The sequence below is a fragment of the Globicephala melas genome, chromosome 3, assembly GCF_963455315.2.
Source record: "Globicephala melas chromosome 3, mGloMel1.2, whole genome shotgun sequence".
Classification (NCBI taxonomy): Eukaryota; Metazoa; Chordata; class Mammalia; order Artiodactyla; family Delphinidae; genus Globicephala; species Globicephala melas.
Window position 1 is genome coordinate 163,115,856 of NC_083316.1, and position 22,156 is coordinate 163,138,011.

The 22,156-nt window shown below is 41.6% G+C and overlaps 2 protein-coding genes across 2 annotated transcripts in view; one reads left to right on the forward strand and one right to left on the reverse strand.

Moving 5' to 3' along the window:
• ADGRE2 (adhesion G protein-coupled receptor E2) overlaps positions 1-15,633 on the reverse strand; it is a 32,581-nt gene extending 16,948 nt beyond the window's left edge. Inside the window, exons 1-4 of the mRNA XM_070045093.1 lie at positions 15,504-15,633; positions 2,635-2,742; positions 2,215-2,445; positions 1,862-2,037 (exon numbers count right to left, since the gene is read on the reverse strand). Coding sequence (XP_069901194.1) covers positions 1,862-2,037; positions 2,215-2,445; positions 2,635-2,742; positions 15,504-15,633 — 645 coding nt within the window. The remainder of the gene's footprint in view (positions 1-1,861; positions 2,038-2,214; positions 2,446-2,634; positions 2,743-15,503) is intronic.
• The window catches only part of LOC115865521 (zinc finger protein 709), a 76,346-nt gene continuing 69,762 nt past the window's right edge, over positions 15,573-22,156 (forward strand). Inside the window, 1 exon segment of the mRNA XM_060297068.1 lies at positions 15,573-15,706. Coding sequence (XP_060153051.1) covers positions 15,668-15,706 — 39 coding nt within the window. The 5' untranslated portion in view covers positions 15,573-15,667.

The following is a 22,156-nucleotide window of genomic DNA, read 5'->3' on the forward strand; positions in this document are numbered from 1 at the left end:
AAAATAAATAATGAGGCCACCAGATGATTTTGATGAACTATAAATTTTGAGAATATTTGGTTTATTGAATAAAACTAATTTTCCTACTGTATGAAGAGCTCCCCCAAATCCATAAGAAATTTACCAACAAGACAGTGGAAAAATATACCAAGGATGTGAACAAATTGTTTCCAGAGACAGAAATACTAATAGCTCCTAAATGAAGATGTTACAGTCCATTAATAATAAAAAACACACACAGTTTTTCCTAGATACGATATTTACATCTTAGATGGGTAAACATCCAAAAATTTGCTAGTAAACTTGTGGTAATGGTGTGAGGAATCACAAACTTTTACATAATACCTGTGTCAGTGTCCACAGGTGCGACCTCAAGATGTTGAAATACGGAAATATCTATCAACATGCAATTATGAATTTGACCCAGTATCCATTCTAACTGCATATTCAAACATGAGATCAATGAGGTAAGTGTAAACAGTTGCAACATTATTTGTATTAGTAAGTGATCTAATAAAAACGCCCATTATGAGAGGCCTTGATATAGAATTTACAGCACATTCACACAACAGAATGTATTTGGCCAGAAAATAATGAAGAATCCTTTGACAACTCAAGAGAATAATCTATCAGCTGTGTGAAAAAAGGAGAGCCAAAGAAGAAATACATATACTATATTTATATGTGTAAAATATCTATTGAAATCTGCAGGAGAAATTAACAACTTTGGTTGTTGAAGCAAGAGGAACTAAGTGTCTGGAGCTAAGATTGAGATGGAGAATCTCCAGTGTTTCCTCTCTTGTTCCGTTGGAATTCAAAACTCAACTATCTGAACTCTTCAATAAACAGGAAGCAGTATATAAGTAAAAGTATGAATATTGTGGTATTTAGGGACATGGCTGTAGTAAACATGGACTCGGAGTATCGTTCAAACTTCTGGGGGCTCCTATGAGGTCTGACCATGGTGCTGTGATCATTTCCATGCTTACTTTCATGTGAGTGCCACCTTTATTTCAGTAAATTCCCCATTACTTGAGATCACCAGAGAGTATTTGGTTTTGGTGAACCAGAGAAAGTAAGCAGCTCACCTGGCCAGGTGAGGAGGCAAAGATTTCTCCTGATCCACCTGTACTCACTGGCTCCCTTGGCCCCGTCTGCTATCACCAAATCTTCCTTTATGCAGCCCCTGTGCGTCCCTGGTCTGAAGACCCCTGTGGTAAGCAGAATTCTAATTGGCAATCATATCCCATCCCCTGAGGTACACATAACCACTTCCAGGTTTGAAGTCAAATGCCAATGTAGGTTCTGCTGTGAAGGGATTTGCAAATGGAATTCATGTCCCACATTAAGTGATGTTAAGAAAGTTTATCCTGCATGGGCTTGCCTTAATCATGTGAGCTCCTAAGAGATCTGGGCTTTTTATTGGAGAAAAGATCCAAAGTTTGAGAGAGTTTTGATGTGAGGAAGCTTCTCTTGCTGGCCTCCAAATAGGAACACTGATACACTGTGAGAGGGCCCAGGAGAGGTCCACATGAGAAGGAATGCAGGTAGCCCCTGAGAGCTAAACCTGGACCCCTGCTGACAGATAGGAGACAAGGAGACCTCAGTCCTACCATCACAAGGAACTGAATTGTACCCAGAATCAGAGGGTTAGAGGAGGACCCCAAGCCTCAGATGAGAATGCAGTCCAGGCTGACAGAATGATTTCAGCCTTGTAAGAACCTGAGCAGACAACCTAGCTATACCATGCCAGATTGCTGACCAGCAATAACTGTGAGATAATAATTTTTCAGGTTTTACATATGTGGGAATTTGTTACACAGTGGTTGACATTGAATGCAGCCCTTCTCAGGGCTCTCACCTGCACATCGTATTGGGCCATGAGGACAGCAAAGCTGCTGAGGTGGGTGCATTGGAAGATGGTGCTGTTGTCTCTGGTGCTGGCCATCCTGCAGCCTTTGGCGGCCCAATGACAAATTCCATTCTGGCCACACTCCCAGAAAACACAGCGTATCTTCTCCCTTGGCCCAGGGATCACTGACTTTAGGAACAGGAAATAGGTGTGAGATGGTGGTTCTGTAACTCAGAAATGCTGACCCAAATCTGGCTCATGAAGGGCTTTCCTGGGGATATTATGCACCCATGGGGGAGCCCCCTGAAGCCCAAGGCTGTGCCCAGGACACAGGGGTCTTCCACCTCACAGGTCCATCCCACCTGGACTCACATGTTGGAAGACAAAGGTGACTGGGGAGCTGAGGTTCTGGGTGTTATTGCTGGTGATAAAGGTAGATACAACATCTGACAGCAGGATGTGGGAGATTTCTTGCAGCAAACTCTTGTGTGTCTCAAGCAGAACTGCCTGTTCTTCAGTATCCAGGACCAGGGGGACTTTATCCAACAACTTCCCTATCCCTGGGGTGGAGACAAGGCCCACCACAATAGTACCTGCAGGATAAGAGCAAGGTTGACATCTTGGGGGTGCCCAACATGACCCCTCCTTTAGATGGACTCTTTCCTTGTGGCCCCACCATAACCCGCAATTCCCTTTAAAGTTTAGTTTTCTGTTTGTCACTTCTTTGTGTATCTTTTCCCACTGTGAATCCTCAGGGACCGTTTCCCTGCCTCAACCATTACCTGAGTCATTAGATTCGTGCACTGTATCCCAGGTCAGCATCATCTGTGTCTGACTCTGAATCAAGGTGATATTCCTGTCTTCTTCCTCCAACACCTTCAGGGACAGTTCTAAGAGTTGTGGGGGTTATACAAGGAAGTTAGATTAGCAATTGTGCCTACAGTGGTAAACATAATACTATTATTTGTATATATAAGAAAATAAATGTTTTACTATATTATATAAATATGTAAATACTTTATATATTACATAACATATATTATATATAATGGTATTATTTGTTATAAGTACTAACATTTGGTACACATAATAATGGTATATCTGTATATCTTTTGAATCTACAAAGGATTACAATAGAACACTATAAGAAATTTATTCCACAACAAGTTAGGCAACCTAGATGAAAAGGAGAAATTCCTAGAGACACACAAAATACCAAAAGTGACTTAAGAAAATGGAAAATCAGAATGATCTGGTAACAGGTAAGCAGGTTGAATCAGTATCCAAAACTTCCCCAAAAGAAAAGAACAGAACAGATGGCTTCTATGTTGAATTCTCCCAGCCATTCATGGAAGAATTAACACTAATCCTTTGTAAACCTCTCCATAGAATAGAAGAGAAAGGAACACTACCTAAATATTCTATGAGACCATCATTACCCTATAAATAAAATAAGATAAAGACATCACAAAAACCCCATAGAACAATATCCATTATAAACATGGATACACAAATAGTCAATTAAATATTAGGAAAAATTTTATCCAAGGAAACTCAAGACATATATTGAAAACTACAAAAGATTGTTGAAAGAAATTAGAAACCCTAAATATATCATAAGACATCCTATGTTCATAGACTGGAGAGTTCATATTGTTAAGGTTCATATTGTTAAGATGGCAGTAGTCCCCAAAGTGGTCTACAGATTCAGTGCAAGCCATATCAAAATTCTGACATCATTAAATTAATTTTTGGGGAGAAATGGAAAGCTCATCCTAAAATTCATAGGGAATTACGAGTGGCCTGGCTATGCAAAGCAATCTTGAAAATGAAAAACAAATTCGGAGGAGTTACAATTCCTCATTTCAAAACTTACTACCAACCTATGTTCCAGCCACTCTGGGGTCCATGTGTTTGTGGTCAGCATACAGTTAACTTCTTCCACCTGGTGGGAGTTTTATTATCAGGAAAACAACTCAAAGATACAGCTCAGATTATTATATATACCCTTGAGGAGGAACTCAAGTCCTTGGCTTTGTTTTCTGGCTAAACTATTATTATTTTGTCTTGCTTGACCCTTTTCCTTTCTTTCAGCATTCTCCCCCTTCTCTTATTAAATTTGCTCTTTGGAACTCCGGGAAGGCCTAGGAGGCTAAAGATTTTCTACAATATAAACATCAGGTGGGGGATACAGGGGTCTTTCCCCTGTAAAGTCCCCATGGGTTCTGCTTGGTTTGATATGGACTGAATATTAGATGATACCAAAATAGTCTCAACTTTTGAAGCGTGGTATTGGTATTATGGTTACACGGGACAATGTCCTGATTCTGGATGATTCATGCTGAAATATTTAATGGTGAAGTGTCATGATATTTTCAACTTTCAAATGGTTCAGAAAAAAATTATACATCTACATGCAGTCAGTTCTGCTATAATGCTTGTTTGAAAACATGATATTTTTCTGGGTATTGATAAATTTGGAAACAATTTGAACATAATGTAAATTTCATGTTTGCTTATGTGCAATTTCATCAGCAAGGCACACAAGAGAAACAGGAGTTAACTGCAGAAAACTGCACCCAGGTGAACCTAGCTGCTCAGAAATACACAAAACACATGCGCACAGCTCAAGACACTGCCAGCTCATTCAGTGCCTCTCAGGTGTTATGAAGGATCCCAATATCCATCTGGGTTCTGACTTTCTGTCTGATTTTAGGTAACTCTCCCTCCACCTCTTCATTATAATTCACAAGTGTCAATCCTTCTGATGATCACTTCTACAAGCAAAGGACAGGCCTCTTTCAAGTTAAAGTGCTCTGTTTCTTGTAGTGCTTTTGTATTTCTTAATCATTCAATATATGTAAGATGCTGTTTTATTAGATTCCTTTTTTTTTAAATGTCAGTGACAAGTTTTGAGAGTTGAACCCCACCCAATCCCATTTTTCCCATAAGCCCTGTGGCTTTCACTGTGTGATTATGCACAATATTGGTTAGGAACACCTATGAAAAAATCTTGTTTAAAAGCAAACTTCCCTGGAGGGGGCAAGTTCCAGCCCACTGGCTGAAACTCATTATGTTCAACCACGTGACCTTCTGCCCTGTTGTCACTCAGGGAAAGGGGGTGGGTTCTCGTGAACTGTCCAATCAGGGGCGCAGCACGAGAAGGTGGGTGGGGCAACACTTAGCCGACCACTTAAAGGCTCCTGTAGGTGCTCAGCGTCAAGTTTCATCTGCTCTTCCGGGTGCCAGGTGTGTCTTTGTAGCGTATATGATGCTGTGAACTACAGAGGCGGCAGGAGTGGAACGGAGGACCCCAGGGGGACCCCAGAAGCCAGGAAATGGTGAGTTGAGGGGCCAGGTGTCCCAGGACAGGGAGGAGGGGTTGAGTCGGAACCTGCCACTGTGGGACCCGGACCCTGCTGCGGTCAACTCCGGAGTCTGCAGACCGAAGTCCGCCCGGGGCTCAGCTCAGACCTAAGCCCCCTCCAGCTCTCAGCGCGGGGGCTGGGCCAGCAGCCGAGACTTCGGGCGTCCTGTCCTATCACTGTGCGTGGTGACTTTGGCCCCGGAGCCTCTCTGGGCAGCTCTGCACCCGCAACCCGTCTCTCCTCAGATTGTACATTGACCTCGGGTAGAGTCTTAAGACTCTGTGTCTGGTCTTTAAGTGTGGGTGGAGCTTTTGTCTGTGGGGACCCCCGTGCCAGTTTTCTCCCCAAGAGGACCCGTTTTCTCCTGAGTTTTCCAAATGTTTGGGGAAGCAGAGTCTCAAATCCACGAACCTGTCGCCCCAGCCTAGCTCTTCCTAGGGCTGGCATTAAATCCATAAACTCCAGGTCCCTCCCCGCCTTCCCAAAGCCAACTGCGTCTCTAATTCACAGTATCATTATCAACTATTTGTCCTCCGTGGTGCATGTCAAACAGACGCCGTATTTTTCTTTCCAGGGCAGAAAATTTATGTGTTCATTTATTTAATAATAAAATCAGGGCTTCCCTGGTGGCGCAGTGGTTGGGAGTCCGCCTGCCGATGCAGGGGACGCGGGTTCGTGCCCCGGTCTGGGAAGATCCCCCATGCCGCGGAGCGGCTGCGCCCGTGAGCCATGGCCGCTGAACCTGCGCGTCCGGAGCCTGTTGCTCCGCAACGGGAGAGGCCACAACAGTGAGAGGCCCGCGTACCGCAAAACAAACAAACAAAACAAAATAATAAAATCAATAGTATTATTAATGGAAATAAAAATTATTTAATGCTCACCATATATCAGGGACTGTGCAGACACCTTACACAGATCTCATTTAATCCTAACATGCAATAAATATTAAGCTCACTTTTTAGAAGCAAACATTGAAGGATCCAAGAAGTTAAATCCTTACACAGGGTCCCACAGCCCCTCTTTGGCAGAGGGGGATGCAGAATTTTGTCATTTTCCCACAGCCAATGAGCGGCTCATGTTTAAAGGTGTAGTTTTTGGTTTTCCTCTCTTTACCATGAGAGGAAAGCAGAGAATAATCACCTGTATCTAGGCTGTGTGAAACCCTTGGGTGTCTCCCCCCAGAGTCTTTCCTGGGCACAGACATCCTGTATCCTATGGGAAGCCCTTGGGTGTAGCTACCCCCTGAGAAATGTTCCTGCTCCTCCATGGGTTTGTCACCCTTAAAAGTTTTATTCACTTTTTAGTCACCGTTTTACAGTAATTGTAAACTAAAGAAAGAGGTGAATTTCAGAAAAGTATAACATAACATTAGTACATTGCCTGTGTTAAAATTTGTTTCCCTTTCTTCCTGCCCTTAGCGGGTGTTTCTGAAGTCTTTTGCTTACTTTTGGGTGCTTTCGAATGTATCAGTAATTCCAGGGCTTAGGCTTGCAGAGCAGAAGTGCTCAAGTATGATTGTTTACAAAAGTTTCTTGTCATGGAAATAATAACCAGCATCATTATTTTCTGGAGTCAATAGATACTCGTGGCTTTTCTTGTTGAGCTGGCAGAATGCCTTACAATCTTCATTTTTTTTTTTTCCTTCTTCATTTTTCATGAAGTGTTGTGTTGCTGTCTTTGCATTTGAAGAAACAGTCACCTCCTCCAGTTTTTACTGACTGGCTTTGGGAGAGAAACACCCTCACCATTCAACCCAGATGGTTGCCTTTCCTTGATCCCTCACATCCAGGCTGGATGCTGTGTTTGCTTCCCCTGAAATGCTCAAGTCTGTATGTCTTCCCAATCCCACCTAGTCATGTGTGTGCTTACGAGCTACATGTGTGTGCTTACTGTGCAGTCTTGTGCTCCTCACCTGGGGGTCATGTGAGGAGCCAGACATAGGGTGGGGGTTGACGTATATGGAGCATTGGGTGTGCCCATGGCCAGTTGGAAGTGTCTGCAGGCAGAGTATCCCAAGCAGCTGGTGTGCAAGGCTCCTGATGGATTCAGTGAGCAATTAGTAGGGTGTGCAGCCCTTTTTTGGACTTCCAAGCCCTGGTTGGTGTGAGTCCTCATGACTTCCTGGTACCAGCCTTCCAGCCACTCATCCATGCTGACCCCCTTGGTATTCTTATTTATTTATTTATTTATTTTTGGCTGTGTTGGGTCTTCTTTGCTGCATGCGGGCTTTCTCTAGTTGTGGTGAGTGGGGGCTACTCTTAGTTGCAGTGCATGAGCTTCTCATTGCGGTGGCTTCTCTTGCTGCGGAGCACTGGCTCTAGGGCACGTGGACTTCAGCAGTTGTGGCTCACGGGCTCTAGAGTGCAGGCTCAGTAGTTGTGGCGCATGGGCTTAGCTGCTCCATGACTTGTAGGATCTTCCCAGACCAGGGCTCGAACCCATGTCCCCTGCATTGGCAGGCGGATTCTTAACCACTGCGCCACCAGGGAAGCCCAGTTTTGTTTTGTTTTGTAATCTACTGTGACAGGTTTTTTTGGTTTCACTTATTGTATTTAGACCACCGATGTTTAAAGTGATTATTGATACAGCTGGATTAATATCTACCATATTTTAACATTTTTTATTTGTTGCCCTTGTTCTTTGTTTCTTTTTTGTCTTCCACTTCTCTTCTGTCTTCTCTACCTTTTAGGGGATATTTTACTTGATTCCATTTTTTCTCTTCTCTTAACATATCATTATAACTTTTTTTTTTTTACATTTTTGGTCATTGCCCTTGAGTTTGTAGTATACATTTACAACTAATCCAACTCCTCTCTGAAGTAACACCATAGCATTTCACTGGATGTGAAAATTCTCTCCCTTGCCCCTTGTAACATTTCTGTCATTCATTTCACTCATCCAAAAGCTATAATTACTGAATATGTTGCTGCTATTATTATTTTCAACAAAATGTTATGTCAGATTAATTAAGAATAACAAAAACAAATGATTTTATTATTACCGTCATTTTTTCCTTTTCTAACACTTAACCTTTATCATTTACCTTCTTCCTGATGAATTTCTTTTAACTTTTTTTTGCAAAGCAGGGATATTGGTGACAAATTCCCTCCATTTTTTTGGAAGTCTTTATTTCTCCCTCACTTGAAAGATAATTTGCTTGACACAAAATTCTAGTTGGGTGGTTTCTCTTTCAACGCTGTGTTTCACAAAACTCTCTTCCTGCTTGCATGGTTTCTGAAAAGTCCAATTTACTTCTTATCCTTGTTTCTCTGTAGCTAAGGTTTTTTTTTTCCCTGACTTCTTTCAAGATTTTTTTTGTTTTTGATTTTTCTTGAGTTTGAATATATATTTCTAGGTGTGCATTTTTAGGGTTTTTATCCTGTTTGGTGACCTCTGAGCTGCCTACATCTGTATTTTGGTATCCATTATTAATTTGGGGGAAAATCTCATTATTATTTTATGTATCCTGTTTATTTCTTCTCCTTCATGTATTCCCATGTTGTATATGTTACACCTTTTTTAATTGTCCCAAAGCTCTTGGATTTCTGTTCTGTCTTTTTACCCTTTTCTTATCTTTGCATTTCAGTTCAGAAGGTTCTAGTGACAGCTCCTCAAGGTTGCCGATTCTTTTTTCTCACACATTTCCACTGTAATGATAAGGTCCCCCCAAAAAGGAATTCTTTACTTTTGTTCTGTTCTTTTGCTTTTTTAAAAAAATTTCTTTGATTTCCCTTTGGTTCTTTTTTAGAGTTTCCAGCTCTACACATGTTACCTATCTGTTCTTGCAGGTCATCCATTATTTCCATTAGAGCACTTAGCATATGAATCATGGTTGCTTTAAATTACGGGTCTGATAATTCCAGCATATCTGCTACATCCGAATCAGGTTCTTTTGCTTGTCCTAATCCCAGAGATGTGTTGGGGTGGTTTTTTTTCTCTCTCCCCACTTTTTGTTATTTTTTTAGGAGATGTGTTTTTTAAGTCTTTTATTGTGCCTTTTAATCTTTTGTTGAATACCAGACATGACGTACCATGAAAAGGAACTGAGGTTTTTAGGCCTGTAGTATGAGATTTTAGGTTTATCTGACTAGGGTTTGGACTTATTATTTGCTGTGGCTGTTAGAGGCTAAAATATCTTCAGGTGTCCTTGCTTTTGTCTCCCATGTCATCTTTAGGAGTACTATAGAGACTTGTAAATGAGTTCTGAAACATACAGTTCTGTCAGTGTTTTATACTGTTACTAGGTGTCTTCTTGATGTGGTGGTATGTTGAGGGTGGAAAGGAAATGTTTTCTAGTCGCATGATTGGGTCTCAGTATGTGACCATGGGCTGTGACCCTTCTGTGGTATAAGAAGGATATTTGGTCTTTGTCCATGGTTCTTAGCAAAGACCTCCTAAAGCCCTTGGAATTTCCCATGTGATAAGGGTGATAGTAGCATCTTATGTTCTAATGAGGCAACTGTTTCCAGACCCATAGATAATTTCATGATGGGGGATGGTTACCAGGAAGAACAAAGCTATGATTAGAGGCTTAGAACTTTCAGCCCAGCCCACCCTCAAGCCCCCAGTGTTGAAAACTCCATCAAAACCCCTAAACTTCGGGATTCAGAGAAATCTGAGTTGGTGAACACATCACTGTGCTGGGAGGCTGTCATGCCAGGAGAGGGCATGGAACCTTCCTGCCCCTGTTCCCCTACTTTGCCCTGTGCACCCTTTCCATTCAGCTGTTCCTGACTTGTATCTTTTCAAATAAACTGATAATAATAAGTAAAGCATTTTTCTTAGTTCTAATATTCTATCAAATTAACAGACATGAGGGGTTATAGGGAACTTCCGAATTTGTCGTCAGCCATCCAGAAACGTGTGTGGCCTGGGCCTTGCATTTTCAGCTGGCATCTGACACGGGGGTCGTCTTGTGGTGTTGCAGGAAGGGGAACCCCTTCCTGGGCCTGAGAATGGGCTCTTGTCTAACACTCAGAAATGAATTGTCCAAGGAGACACACATGCTGACAAAGCGAGAGATTTCACTGGGAAGGGGCGCCCGGGTGGAGAGCAGCAGGGTAGGGGAACCCAGAAGAACTGCTCTGCCACATGGCTCAAAGTCTCACGTTTTATAGTAATGGGGTTCGTTTCTGGGTTGTCTCTGGCCAATCATTCTGACTCAGGGTCCTTCCTGGTGGCACGCCCATCGCTCAGCCAAGATGGATTCCAGTGAGAAGGATTCTGGGAGGTTGGTAAGATACACGGACTGGCATCTCTTCTCTCCTTTTGACCTTTCCCGAATTCTTACGGTTGGTGGTAGCTGTTAGTTCATTCCTTACCAGAACCTCCTGTTGTAAGATAACTCATTGCAAGCGGTTACTATCGTGTCTGGCCAGGGTGGGCAGTTACGGTCAGAGGTTCCCCCAACAACAGGACTTGGCCCTTCAACTGTGGAATCTGATGTTAACTTTGGTTAGTGTTAGAATTGAGTTGTAAGACACCCAGTTGGAACTGGAGAGCTGGTGAAGTGGTTTCGGAAAACACACCACGTGTTTGCTGTTGGGGTTTAAACAAAACAAAACAAAACTCTCAACCTCACAAGTCTTTCTGAGGTCCCCTCAACTTAGGTTAGGCAGAAAGGCTAGAGGAGACTCAAGTTAGCAATTTTCCCTGTTGCCAGAAAAACTTGGCTCTCTGTGCACTGATATTGAACAGGAATATGGAGGCAGGGTTTTTGGAGGAAAAGAAAGATAGCTTTTAATTCTTTGCCAGGCAAAGGGGAAAACACAGCAGGCTAGCACCTCAAGAACTGTGCCCTCACTTCCTGAGGAGTCAGAGGAGATCTTATAGGTGGGGCTCGAAGTCCGGGGGTGTATGATAAGGATCAAATCATGAAGGTCTTGCATTTTTCTTCTTCTTGCATTATTTCAAAACAGTCACAGCTGGAGTCAGGCAGCCCATCCCTGTAACTGGGCCTGTTTGTCTCTGGTTTATTGGCCTGTGACCTTTCTGAAATGCAAAAAGCGACAAGGGGTGACTTGTAACAAGGGAGTGCAGGGAGCTTAAACACCAGGTGCAGGATGTAATTTACATCACACAGAGTTAGGGAGTGATAGGTGTAGGATGTAATTCACATAGTGTCAGGTAGTGATAGGTTAGCTTTGTGAAGGACTAATCTAGTTACAGACACTACAGATTAGTACCAGTTAAAATATAGCTAGGAGTGATTAACTCTTTCAGGCCTGTTGGTTTCTTCACTAGCCTGATCACTGTTCCCTTAACTTTCCTTGTTCTCAGGAGAGGAAAAACTTCATTTCTATTTTTGCTGCAACAAACTCCCCACTGCTGGTTCATTCCCTCCATATCAGTGGAGGAAGGGAAACGGGCATCATTCTTGTCTGGCTGAGGACAAAACTTCAGTTTTGCTCCACTTGACAAACACCAGCTGTCTGGCCCAGGGGCCCATCCATCTCCTACTTCACCCTCCCACCGTGTCAGTTAGGCACTGGCTAAACAGACTCTTTTGAGGACAGGCATTGTTAAGAGCAGAATATTGTGGGCGTATTTCAAATTTTCTATTTTACTGTCTCTCCAATTTTGGAGACAGCAGTCGGCCCTGTGATTAATGGTTTGATAGATCCGAGTCGTTAATTTGAGGTTTGTTTGCTTTCTTCTGGTGAGGATAATAGGAATGTCCCCTTCTGTGCTCTTCACATGCCAGATGAGAATCTAGAAGTCTGACTCCCTTTTTTTATGTTTGACTGCTGACAACTTTTAAAGCCTCATCCTTCCTTCTCCTGGTGCCCCACATCTGTACAAGATGACGAGAAGCCCTGGGTGCTTACTTCTTTGGTGCTGGTAAGAGATGAAATCCTTGGTAGCCTCTGCCTTTCTGTGCAAAACCTCACACTAGTCCGCCTCCTAATCTCAATTCAAACAAACAAGCAAACAAAAACCTCAGGCCGAAATTTGCAGCAACATGGATGGACCTAGAGATTCTCATACTGAGTGAAGTAAGTCGGACAGAGAAAGACAAATAGCATATTATATCGCTTATATGTGGAATCTAAAAAAATGGCACAACTGAACTTATTTATAAAACAGAAATAGAGTCACAGATGTGAAAAGCAAACATGGTTACTGGGGGGAAAGGGGGGTGGGGAAGGTTAAATTGGGAGATTGGGATTGACATATACACACTAACATATATACAATAGAGGGATTTTCCTGGTGGTCCAGTGGTTAAGACTCTCCACTTCCAATGCAGGAGGCACAGGTTCAATCCCTGGTCTGGGAACTAGACCCATGTGCTGCATGGTGTGGCCAAAAAATTTTTTTTAATTAAAATAAATAAAATAGATAACTAATAGGGACCTACTGTATAGCACAGGGAGCCCTACTCAGGACTCTGTAATGACCTATATGGGAAAAGAATCTAAAAAAGAGTGGATATATGTTTATGTATAATTGATTCACTTTGCTGTACGGCAGAAACTAACACAACATTGTAAATCAACTATACTCCAATAAAAATTTTTTAAAAAACAAAAAACTCAGGCCAGGCTCCTTGCCTTGTTCTGTCCAGGCACTTCCCACCTGCTTAAGAGGCCTTCCCTGCCCTCCCCAGACACTTCCATTATGGAAGTAATAAACTCTTTCATACGTTCCTGGCAGTAATGTGTTGTCAGTCAAACCTAGGGTAGGGACCCCCCCTAACACAGTAGGTTACCATAACAGTTATAGAAGGGGTAAGGTATTGTCAACTGAAAAAAATATTCACAACCTGAAAGTTGAGAGTTATGTTTTCTTCAGTGGACATACTGAGGACTTCAAGTTTGGGAGGCAGCATCTTAAGCAACTCTGAGGAGGCGAGGGGGGAACTAGGATATATAGGAGTTTTGCAACAAAGGGCAGGTAGTAGGAACAAAAGGTTACTGTTAATAAAAGAAAACTAGGTACAGTAAGTCCCCTACATAAGAATGAGTTCTGATTCTGAGAGCACTCTCATCGGTCCGATTTGTTTGTAAGTCCAACAAAGTTAGTCTAGGTACCCAGCTAACACCATCGGCTATATGGTACTGTACTGTAATAGGTTTATAATACTTTTCACACAAATAATACATAAAAAACAAAGAATAAATAAAACATTTTAAATCTTACAGTACAGTCCCTTGAAAAGTACAGTAGTACAGTACAACAGCTGGCATACAGGGGCTGGCATCGAGTGAACAGGCAAGAAGAGTGACTGACTGGAGGAGAGGGAGGAGGTGAGAGATGGTAGAGCTGAAGGATCTTCAGCAATAGGAGACGGAGGGCGAGCTGCAGTTTCACTCAAGCCTAACGTTGATGGAACGCTCATTTGCATCTTTGAAAGTTCGCAACTTGAAGGGTCGTTTGCAGGGACTTACTGTATCTCAAGTTAAGGAATTTAGCGCTTTTCTATGTTTGGGAAGATGCAAGAGTCTGGGCTCACTGAAATCATTCCTTTGATATGCACCTCAGCTATCTGGGGCCAGTATCCTGTGTTTTCACATCCTGAGCTTCCTCCGGGCTCACCGGCTCACCTTTTCGGCGCTGCAATCGCTGATGACTGTGACATCGTTTGCTTACTGATATGGCAGGCAATATTTTATTTCTCAGTATCTTTATCAATACACTTTGCTTAATTGTTCTATTGATAAATACTCCAGATTTTTATGTATCAATGCATGCCACCCTTTATTTTTAAAAGGTACATATGATGATGAATTTATGTAATCCATTTTTTCTAAATATTGGGTTGGCCAAAATGTTCGTTTGGGTTTTTCCATAAGGTGGACCATAATGTGGAAAAACCCCAACGAACTTTTTGACCAACCCAATAGATACATGGCTTGTTACTGTGGATGAAAAATGCTGCCTGCCATATCGATAAACAAAGGATGTTGCAGCCATCAAGTCATCAGCCTTCAAGCCATCTCCAACTGTGCACCCTGAGGGGATTCAGGGTGGAAAAAAGGATACTGGCCCTAGATAGTTAAGGTGCATATCAAAGGAATGTTTTCAGTGAGCCCAGACTCTCACATCTTCCCACACGTAGAAAAGCGCTAATTCATTAACTTGAGATATCTGGTTTTCTTTAATTAACAGTAATCTTTTGATGTTCCACTACCTATGGCAAAACTCCTGTATATCCTGGCTTCTCCCTTACGTCTTTGGAGCAGTCCCTCAGAGCTACCTGAGAGACGGCCTCCCAAGCTTGAGTCCTCAGAAAGTCCGCCAAATAAAACATACTTCTCAACTTTTATCTTGTGCATTTTTTCAGTCGATATTACTAATTTTTGCTGCCAAAACCATGAATGAAAACTCAGATTGCCACCTGACAGGGCAAACAAACATATACAAATTATGTTACTTTCCAAACTGAATTTCTTCTTAAAATTTTTATCATAAAATATATTCAGGGAAAAATGTACAAAATGTTTTGTGGTAAGATTTAGTAATAATATACACATCCTTGGAATCATCATGAAGATTCTTAAATGGCCTGTGGGCAGTGGTGAGAGTGTCCTGATGTTCCCATCCCTGACTTATCTCCATCCTGCCCCATTCATGACCACTGTCCTGATTTTTTGTTTATCTACATACCCTTGTCATCTAAATATTATTTTTCACTCAGCAGTGTTCTTTCAGTTTTACCTGCTTTGACCTTTCGACAATCGAGTATTAATGGAATTCCACTGAAAAGGTTTCCCGGTGGTTTCTCTGCCTGTGTTTCACACTTGCTAGTGTCTGAGGCTTCAGGGCTGGTCTAGGACTGTGGGGTTCATCCTCCCACCGGAGCCAAGTGCCCCTGAGGCAAGGGGACTTTTTAAAGTACCAAATGAGTGGGGGTGGGGAGGGAGGGAGAGAATTCTCCTAAAGGAAATGGTTAAAGATGAAAGTGGAACAGAGTCTTTTTTTTGGGGGGGGGGAGGGTGGGAGCTGCTCTGCGGGGCTTGTGGGACTTTGGTTGCCAGACGAGGGATCCAACCCGTGCCCCCTGCAGTGGAAGCACGGAGCCCTAACCAGTGGACGGCCAGGGAATTCCTGGAACAGCCTCATTATTAGTGAATAGTGAGGACACAGAAGTGTCCATGTTTGTGAAGGGTCACAGTTCTGTGCCAGGCCTCAGTGGCCTTATGGTTTGACGCTGGGTCCTTGGAGAGACCATTTCCCACCCACTGGCAGGACAAGGTCGGCTCAAAGACGCGACCTCCGACCTCCTGTCACTCAGGCACGGGAGGGCGGGGCCCTGTGAACTGTCCAAACAGGGGAGTTACCAATTATTTTATGGGGCGGTGCTGTTCCGATGGCGGCGGAGGCGTGGATTGCGTGCTCAGTGCCGCTTGTTCTGACAGTGGCCGTATCAGCTCCTGCTGCCCTTAAAGGCTCCAGGTGGTTATGCCGCATTCTGTGTCGCTGTGACCGGCATGCCGCGGCGGTCATGGGGTGGACAACCGGAAACTCCAGGAACCGAAAAATGGTGAGTGTGCGGGGTCGGGTGTTGGGAGAGGGAGGCGGTGGGACTGATGGAACCGGGCCTCCCGCGCGGCCGACTCCAGAGTCTGCGGACCCGAGTCAGCCGGTGGCGCGCCACACAGCCTAGGGGCTGGGTCGACAGCCGCGACCCCCGGGTGTCCTGTCCTGTTCCTGCGAACCCGAGTCTCCCCCACACGGCGCGGTGGCCATAGGGAGGGACTCGGGGCAATCGTGACTCGGTCTCTGGGGTACACGTGTGGGAGCAGCTGTGGTCTGGGGGTGTCCGGTTCCCCCTTTCTCTCCAGGGGAATCATTTTACTCTCACTTTTTAAAATGTTTGAGGAACAGGATCTCAAATCCACGACCCTGTCCCCCCAGCCTGGCTCTTCCTAGGGCTGGCAATAAATCCCTAAATTTACGGATGTTTCCCCGCATTCCCAAATGCCATCTTCCCCTCGGCAGTTCATAGTATCACTATTAACTGTTTTTCTCCGTGGTGCGTTTCAAACCGATGCAGTATTTTAATTGTTTAATCATTTATCAACAGAGCCATGGATGGCTCTTTAATTTAAAGATTTATTTTTATGCCTATTTTACTTGAGAGGAAAGCAGAGAACCACCACCTGGAATATGTTATATGGAATGCTTGCGCCTCTCCTCTCGAAATCTTCCTTGGTCACGGACATCTTATGGGAAGACCTTTGGGTGGAGGGTCCTCTTGAGAAACTTTCCTGGGTGATCTTTTTTCAGCACTGCCTCCGTTCCTGAGTTTCTCTCTTTGAAAAGATTTATTCACTTATTTGAGACTCAGTTTTTCAATAAATGTAAATTTTATTTATTCAGTAGACCTGGGGAGACAGTATAAATTTTTTCCAAAGAGGCAAGAAAGGTGAATTTTGGAAAAATATTTCATTATTACATTCTGTGTATGAAAATTTTTGTTTCCCCCCCTTTTTTTTCCACCCTGAGCGGATGTAGTAATATTCTGAGGTCCTTTGGGTGATTTCCAATAGCATATCAGGACTTAGACTTGCAAAATCTAGAAGTGTTCCAATATGATTGTTTACAAATCAGTTTCTCTTTTTGGAAATAAGTCATTGACATCTTCATTTTCCGACAGGAATAGATGTTTTGGGATTTTCCTGTTTAAAAAATAAAATTGCCTTACAGTCTTCTCTCTTCCTTTACACATAAACACTGGGTTGAGTGATTTTTCTGGATTATTGAAACACTGGGTTTATGTCATTTAAATTATCAGTGGTGATCCAAAGTATTGTGACTGGAGCAGAGGCCTGAGGCCAGTGACTCCAAACTAAAGTTCCCATCTGGAGCTGGCAGTGGGGGGGGGGGGGTTCTTTGGCCTAGATATTTTATGTTTGAGTTCTGCATCCATGATATAGGTGCACCCGGAGTGTATTTTGTGTATTAAAAAAGCCTGTGGTCAGGAGTTCTGTCTCCTGGACAAAAAGTTTATGAATTTGGGAGTTTGAGTCCGATATTAAACTGAATCTGCCTGAGAGTTTCCTCACGTGAGAATGTGAGGAGAGCTCTCTTCAGTGACTGCTCAGGTGTCCCTACCCTCCTTCACCAGGGACTGACCCACCTTAGGGGCTGTATCTCAACCTGGTATCTAGACCCGAAGCTTGGGAATGTGTTTAACTTTCTGAATGTGGATTTTCGTTCTTAACTGTGGGCACGCAGACTTCTTACCTGAGCTGATTTGAATATTTGTGTTTCTTTTCTTTAGATGCCTTTATCTATTGGATATTTCAGTCCTTTAACTCTAGTTTCCCTTAGCAGTTTGCAGTTTTATTTCCTTGGTGAGTGTATATGATTTTTGATTTCTTAGGCTTTGAAAAATATAAGTTGATTGAAAAATATGTGTTTAAGGCAAGAAAATCCTGGAACCAAACAGAATTTCTGCTCCTTTTAGGCAACAGAATCTTAAGCTGTGAGATGGGTGTGTTTAGGTTCTCAGGCACATTTTTCATTTTTAGATCAGTTTTTGTATGTGCTTGTCCCTAGAGAACTTTGATACTTAAAAGGCCGTACAATTCTTAAGGCAAGTGAATTTCTACTTGTATTGATGAGTGAGAAAAACTATTGAATTTCTGTTTTAATTGATATGATAAAAACTACTCAAACTTAGGGGAATCTCTGAAAATCCTAGTATGTTTCTTCATGGATTAAATGCAAACCCCTAATGCATTATAATACGATACTCATTCCTAACCATATCCTGAGTGTGAAATATAGTGGAGGGACAAACTATGATGTCATTTGTCCTTTTAGTTAGAAAGACATTTGAAGTCTTTCACTTTCTACAGTTTGCAGTTTTATACCCAATAGTGTTTAAAGAATTAAATTTAGAATGATTTCCTTTGTAGAAAAGTTAAAATTAATTTAAAAATAAATTTAAAGTAGCAGAAGTTAATTAAAAACAGACTACTAGGTAGGAAAGTATGGTGTATATAAATTTCTCTCAATTTTAAATAATGCTTATAAAGGATTTATAAAATAGTAAGATATGAAACAGTGAGATTTCCGGTTTTTAGAACATTTTAGGCTTACAGAAAAATTGATCAGAAAGTACAGAGTGTTTCCACTTGACCCCTCTGCATCCACACAGTTTGTACTATGTTTTTACATCTCATATTATTATGGTATATTTGTTACAATCGATGGATCAATATCGATGCTATAAAGTCCACTGTTTATATTAGCCTTGACTCTTTGTGTTATACAATGTAGGGATTTTGGCAAATGTATAATGACATGTGTCCATCATTTCTATAGAATAGTTTAACTTTGCTAAGGATACCCTGTGCTTCACCTATCCATTCGTCCCTCCCTCAAACCCCCAAATCCTTCCCAAGCAAAGATCTTTTTACTGGCTCATAGTTTTATCTCTTCCAGAATGTCCTAAACAGTAGGAATCATACAGTATGTAGCCTTGTCAGAGTGTCTTCTTTCACTTAGCGATATGCTTCTAAGTTTCCTGTTTCATTCAGGCAAATTATGCTCAGAGACTGAGACTGTCTTTGCCAGTAATTTATTTAACACAGGTTCACTGCGGGAATTATAATTTATAATATTTCACAAGCCAATAGCAAATAGGATAATGTCTCTTAATAAGCCAGTAAAGACATAACGTACCCCAAACCAATGATAGTTTAATTACACTGTTGTTCCAGCCAAAGGGAAGATGAAAGAAATAAAGTCCAAATTTAGTTGAGTTGCACCTTTATATGGATTGGTTCTTGATAGCGTCAGTCCTTCCAACTAAAAGCTGGGTATCAGATGCCCGCTTAGATCCCTCCCTGCTGGGCAAAGGCACTAGTGTTGGCAGGCAAGGTAGGCTGCTTGGTCCAGGGACCATTTCATGGCTTGCACCACTGCCTATGAGGAGTAGGCTCGCCAAGGCAGAAACAAATATGTCCCTTCTCTTCCTGAGACTGCTGCTTGGTTTAACACCATTGCTATCCAAGAGTAACCTGGCCACAGCAGGAGCAAGTGTCTCGTGATCCTCTGAGAGCTTTTTAGATTAACAAAGAGTAGCCTTGCCCAGACTGAACACCCAAATTAAGTCCTCACAAATTCCTGGTATTTAAAGTTTAAATGTCCGTCACATGATTGTCACTCCTCCACATGTTCATAATGGTAAGCACAATTTTGATGGCGTCATCCTGACATGGCCTCCCAAAGTAAACAAATTCACTCTTGGACCAAAACGTCTTTACTTGAGCCATAAACAAGTAGATCAAAACAACTTCACTTAAGCCATAAATGCGTAAATTTAAAATTATAACAAACCAATACACAGCAGTTTCCTCCTTTCTGTTGATAGCTTGATAGCTCATTTCTTTTTATCACTGAACAATATTTCATCATATGGATATACCACTGGTTGTATTCAACTATTGAAGTGTATCTTGCTTAACTCTAAGTCTTGGCAATTATGCATAAAACACCTGTAAACACTATTTGCATATTTCTGTGTGAAGGCAAGTTTTCAACTCATTTGGGTAAATATAAATATACAAGGAGTTTAATCTAGGAGCTAGATCCTGTGATAAGGGTATATTTAGTTTTGTGAAAAAACTGCCTGTCTTCCAAAGTAGGCATACCATTTTCCATTCCCATCAGCAATGAGTAAGGATTCCTGTAGCTTTACATCTTCATCAATATTTGGTATTCTGAGTGTTTCGTATTTTACCCATTGTAATAAGCGTTTAGTGGTATCTATTTGTTTTATTTGCAATTTCCTAATGACATTTGATGTTGAGTTTCTTTTCATATGCTTATTTAACATCTGTATATCTTCTTTATTGATGTGTGTGCAAATCTTTTGCCCATTTTTTCCCCCATGTTTGGGACTTTATTTTTTCCCCCCAGGGATTCTTGTTTTATTTTCAATTTTGCCCCCATTTTTTTTTTGGCTGTGCCACACGGCATGTGGAATCTTAGTTCCCCAACCAGGGATCAAACCCGCACCCCCTGCATTGGAAGCGTGGAGTCTTAGCCACTGGACCACCAGGGAAGTGTCCCGAATTTTGCCCATTTTTTAACTGGGTTGTTTGTCATCTTACTGTTGCATTTTAAGAGTTTTTTAGACATGTTGGATACCAGTCCTTTGTCAGATAAATGTTCTGAAAAGATATTTTTCCCAATCTGTGACTGTCTTTGTATTCTCTTACCACTGTCTTTTGTAGCACAGGGGATTTTAATGAAGTAAAGCTTATTGTTTTCTTTCTTGGATCTTGCTTTTGGTGTTGTATCTTAAAATTCATCAATTAACACAAGGTAACCTTGATTTTCTCCTACGTTATCTTCTAGAAGTTTTTTACTTTTGCATTTTACATTTAGAGCTATGGTCTATTTTAAGTTTTGTGTAAGGTCTGTGTCTAGGTTTACTTATTTGTTTTTTGCATGTGGATATCCACTATTTCCAGCACTGTTTGTTGAAAAGACTTTTTTTCCATTGAATTGCCTTTTAGTCCTTTATCAAAGATCAGTTGGCTATATTTCTCTGGGTCTATAAGAAAGCAGTTGACTTCTGTATTCTCAGTCTTTCTATACTCTCATTAATTCCTGGAGTGATCTCTGGTGTTACGGTTTCTTTCAGATATTTTACATAGAAAATCATGTCATATACAAAAAAGACAGTTTTATTTCTTTCTTCCCAATCTGTATACATTTTATTTCCTTTTCTTGCCTTATTGCATTAGGTAGGTCTTCCAGCACAGTGTTGAATAGGAGTGGTGAGAGGAGACTTCCTTACCTAGTTTCTTATCTTACAAAAAAAAAAGCATCTAGTTCCTCACTATTGTGATGTTGCCTACAAGTTTCATGAAGATGTTGTATCTCAAGAGCCTGAACTCCCCTCTATTCCTAGTGTGTTATCATAAGTGGATGTTAGATTCTATCAAATGCTTTTCCATTTTACTTACCCTCCTTTCATTCCTGATATTACTAACTTCTGTCTACCCTCTTTTCTCAGTTAGCTTGACTAGACCTTTATCAATTTTACTGATTATTTCAAAGCGCACCAGCTTTTGATTTTGTTGATAGTCTGTATTCCTGCAATTTTTATGTCTTCCCTAATTATTTCTGTTTTTGGTCATTTTACTTATTTTTATTGAGATATAATTGACATATAACATTGCTTTTAAGTGTACAACATAACGACTTGATATTTGTATACATTGTGAAGTATTACCACAATAAGTCTAGTTAACTAGACTAACATCATCACACAGTTTTTTTTTCTTGTGATGAGAATTTTTGAAATTTCCTCTTTTCAACTTTCCAATATGCAATAAAGTATTATTAATTCTAGTCACAATGCTGCACATTATATCCCCTGACTTATTTTATAACTGAAAGTTTGTAACTTTTGATCTGCCTTCATCTGTTTCACCCACGCCTTGACACACACACACCCACACACACCTTCACGTGCCACCTCTGGCAACCACCAATCTGTTCTCCATTTCTCCATTGTTTGTTTTGCTGCATGGCTTGCAGGATCTTAGTTCCCTGAACAGGGATTGAACCCAGGCCCATGGCCGTGAAAGCACCACGTCCTAATCACTGGACTGCCAGGGAATTCCCAAGGTTTTCTTTCTTTGTTTCAGATCCCATATATAGGTGAGATCATATGGTATTTTTCTCTCTGACTTATTTCACTTAGCATAGTACCCTTAAGGTCTATCCATGTCACAAATGGCAAGATTTCCTTTTTTATGACTAATATTCCATTATGTGTGTGTGTGTGTGTGTGTACATTTTTAAAATCCGTTCATCCATCATTGGGCACTTAGGTTGTTTCCATGTCTTGGCAATTGTAAATAGTGTTGTAGAGAACATGGGGGTGCAAATATTGGGTTGGCCAAAAAGTTTGATTGGATTTTTTGATTTTTTTGAGGAACCTCCACACTGGTTTCCATAGTGG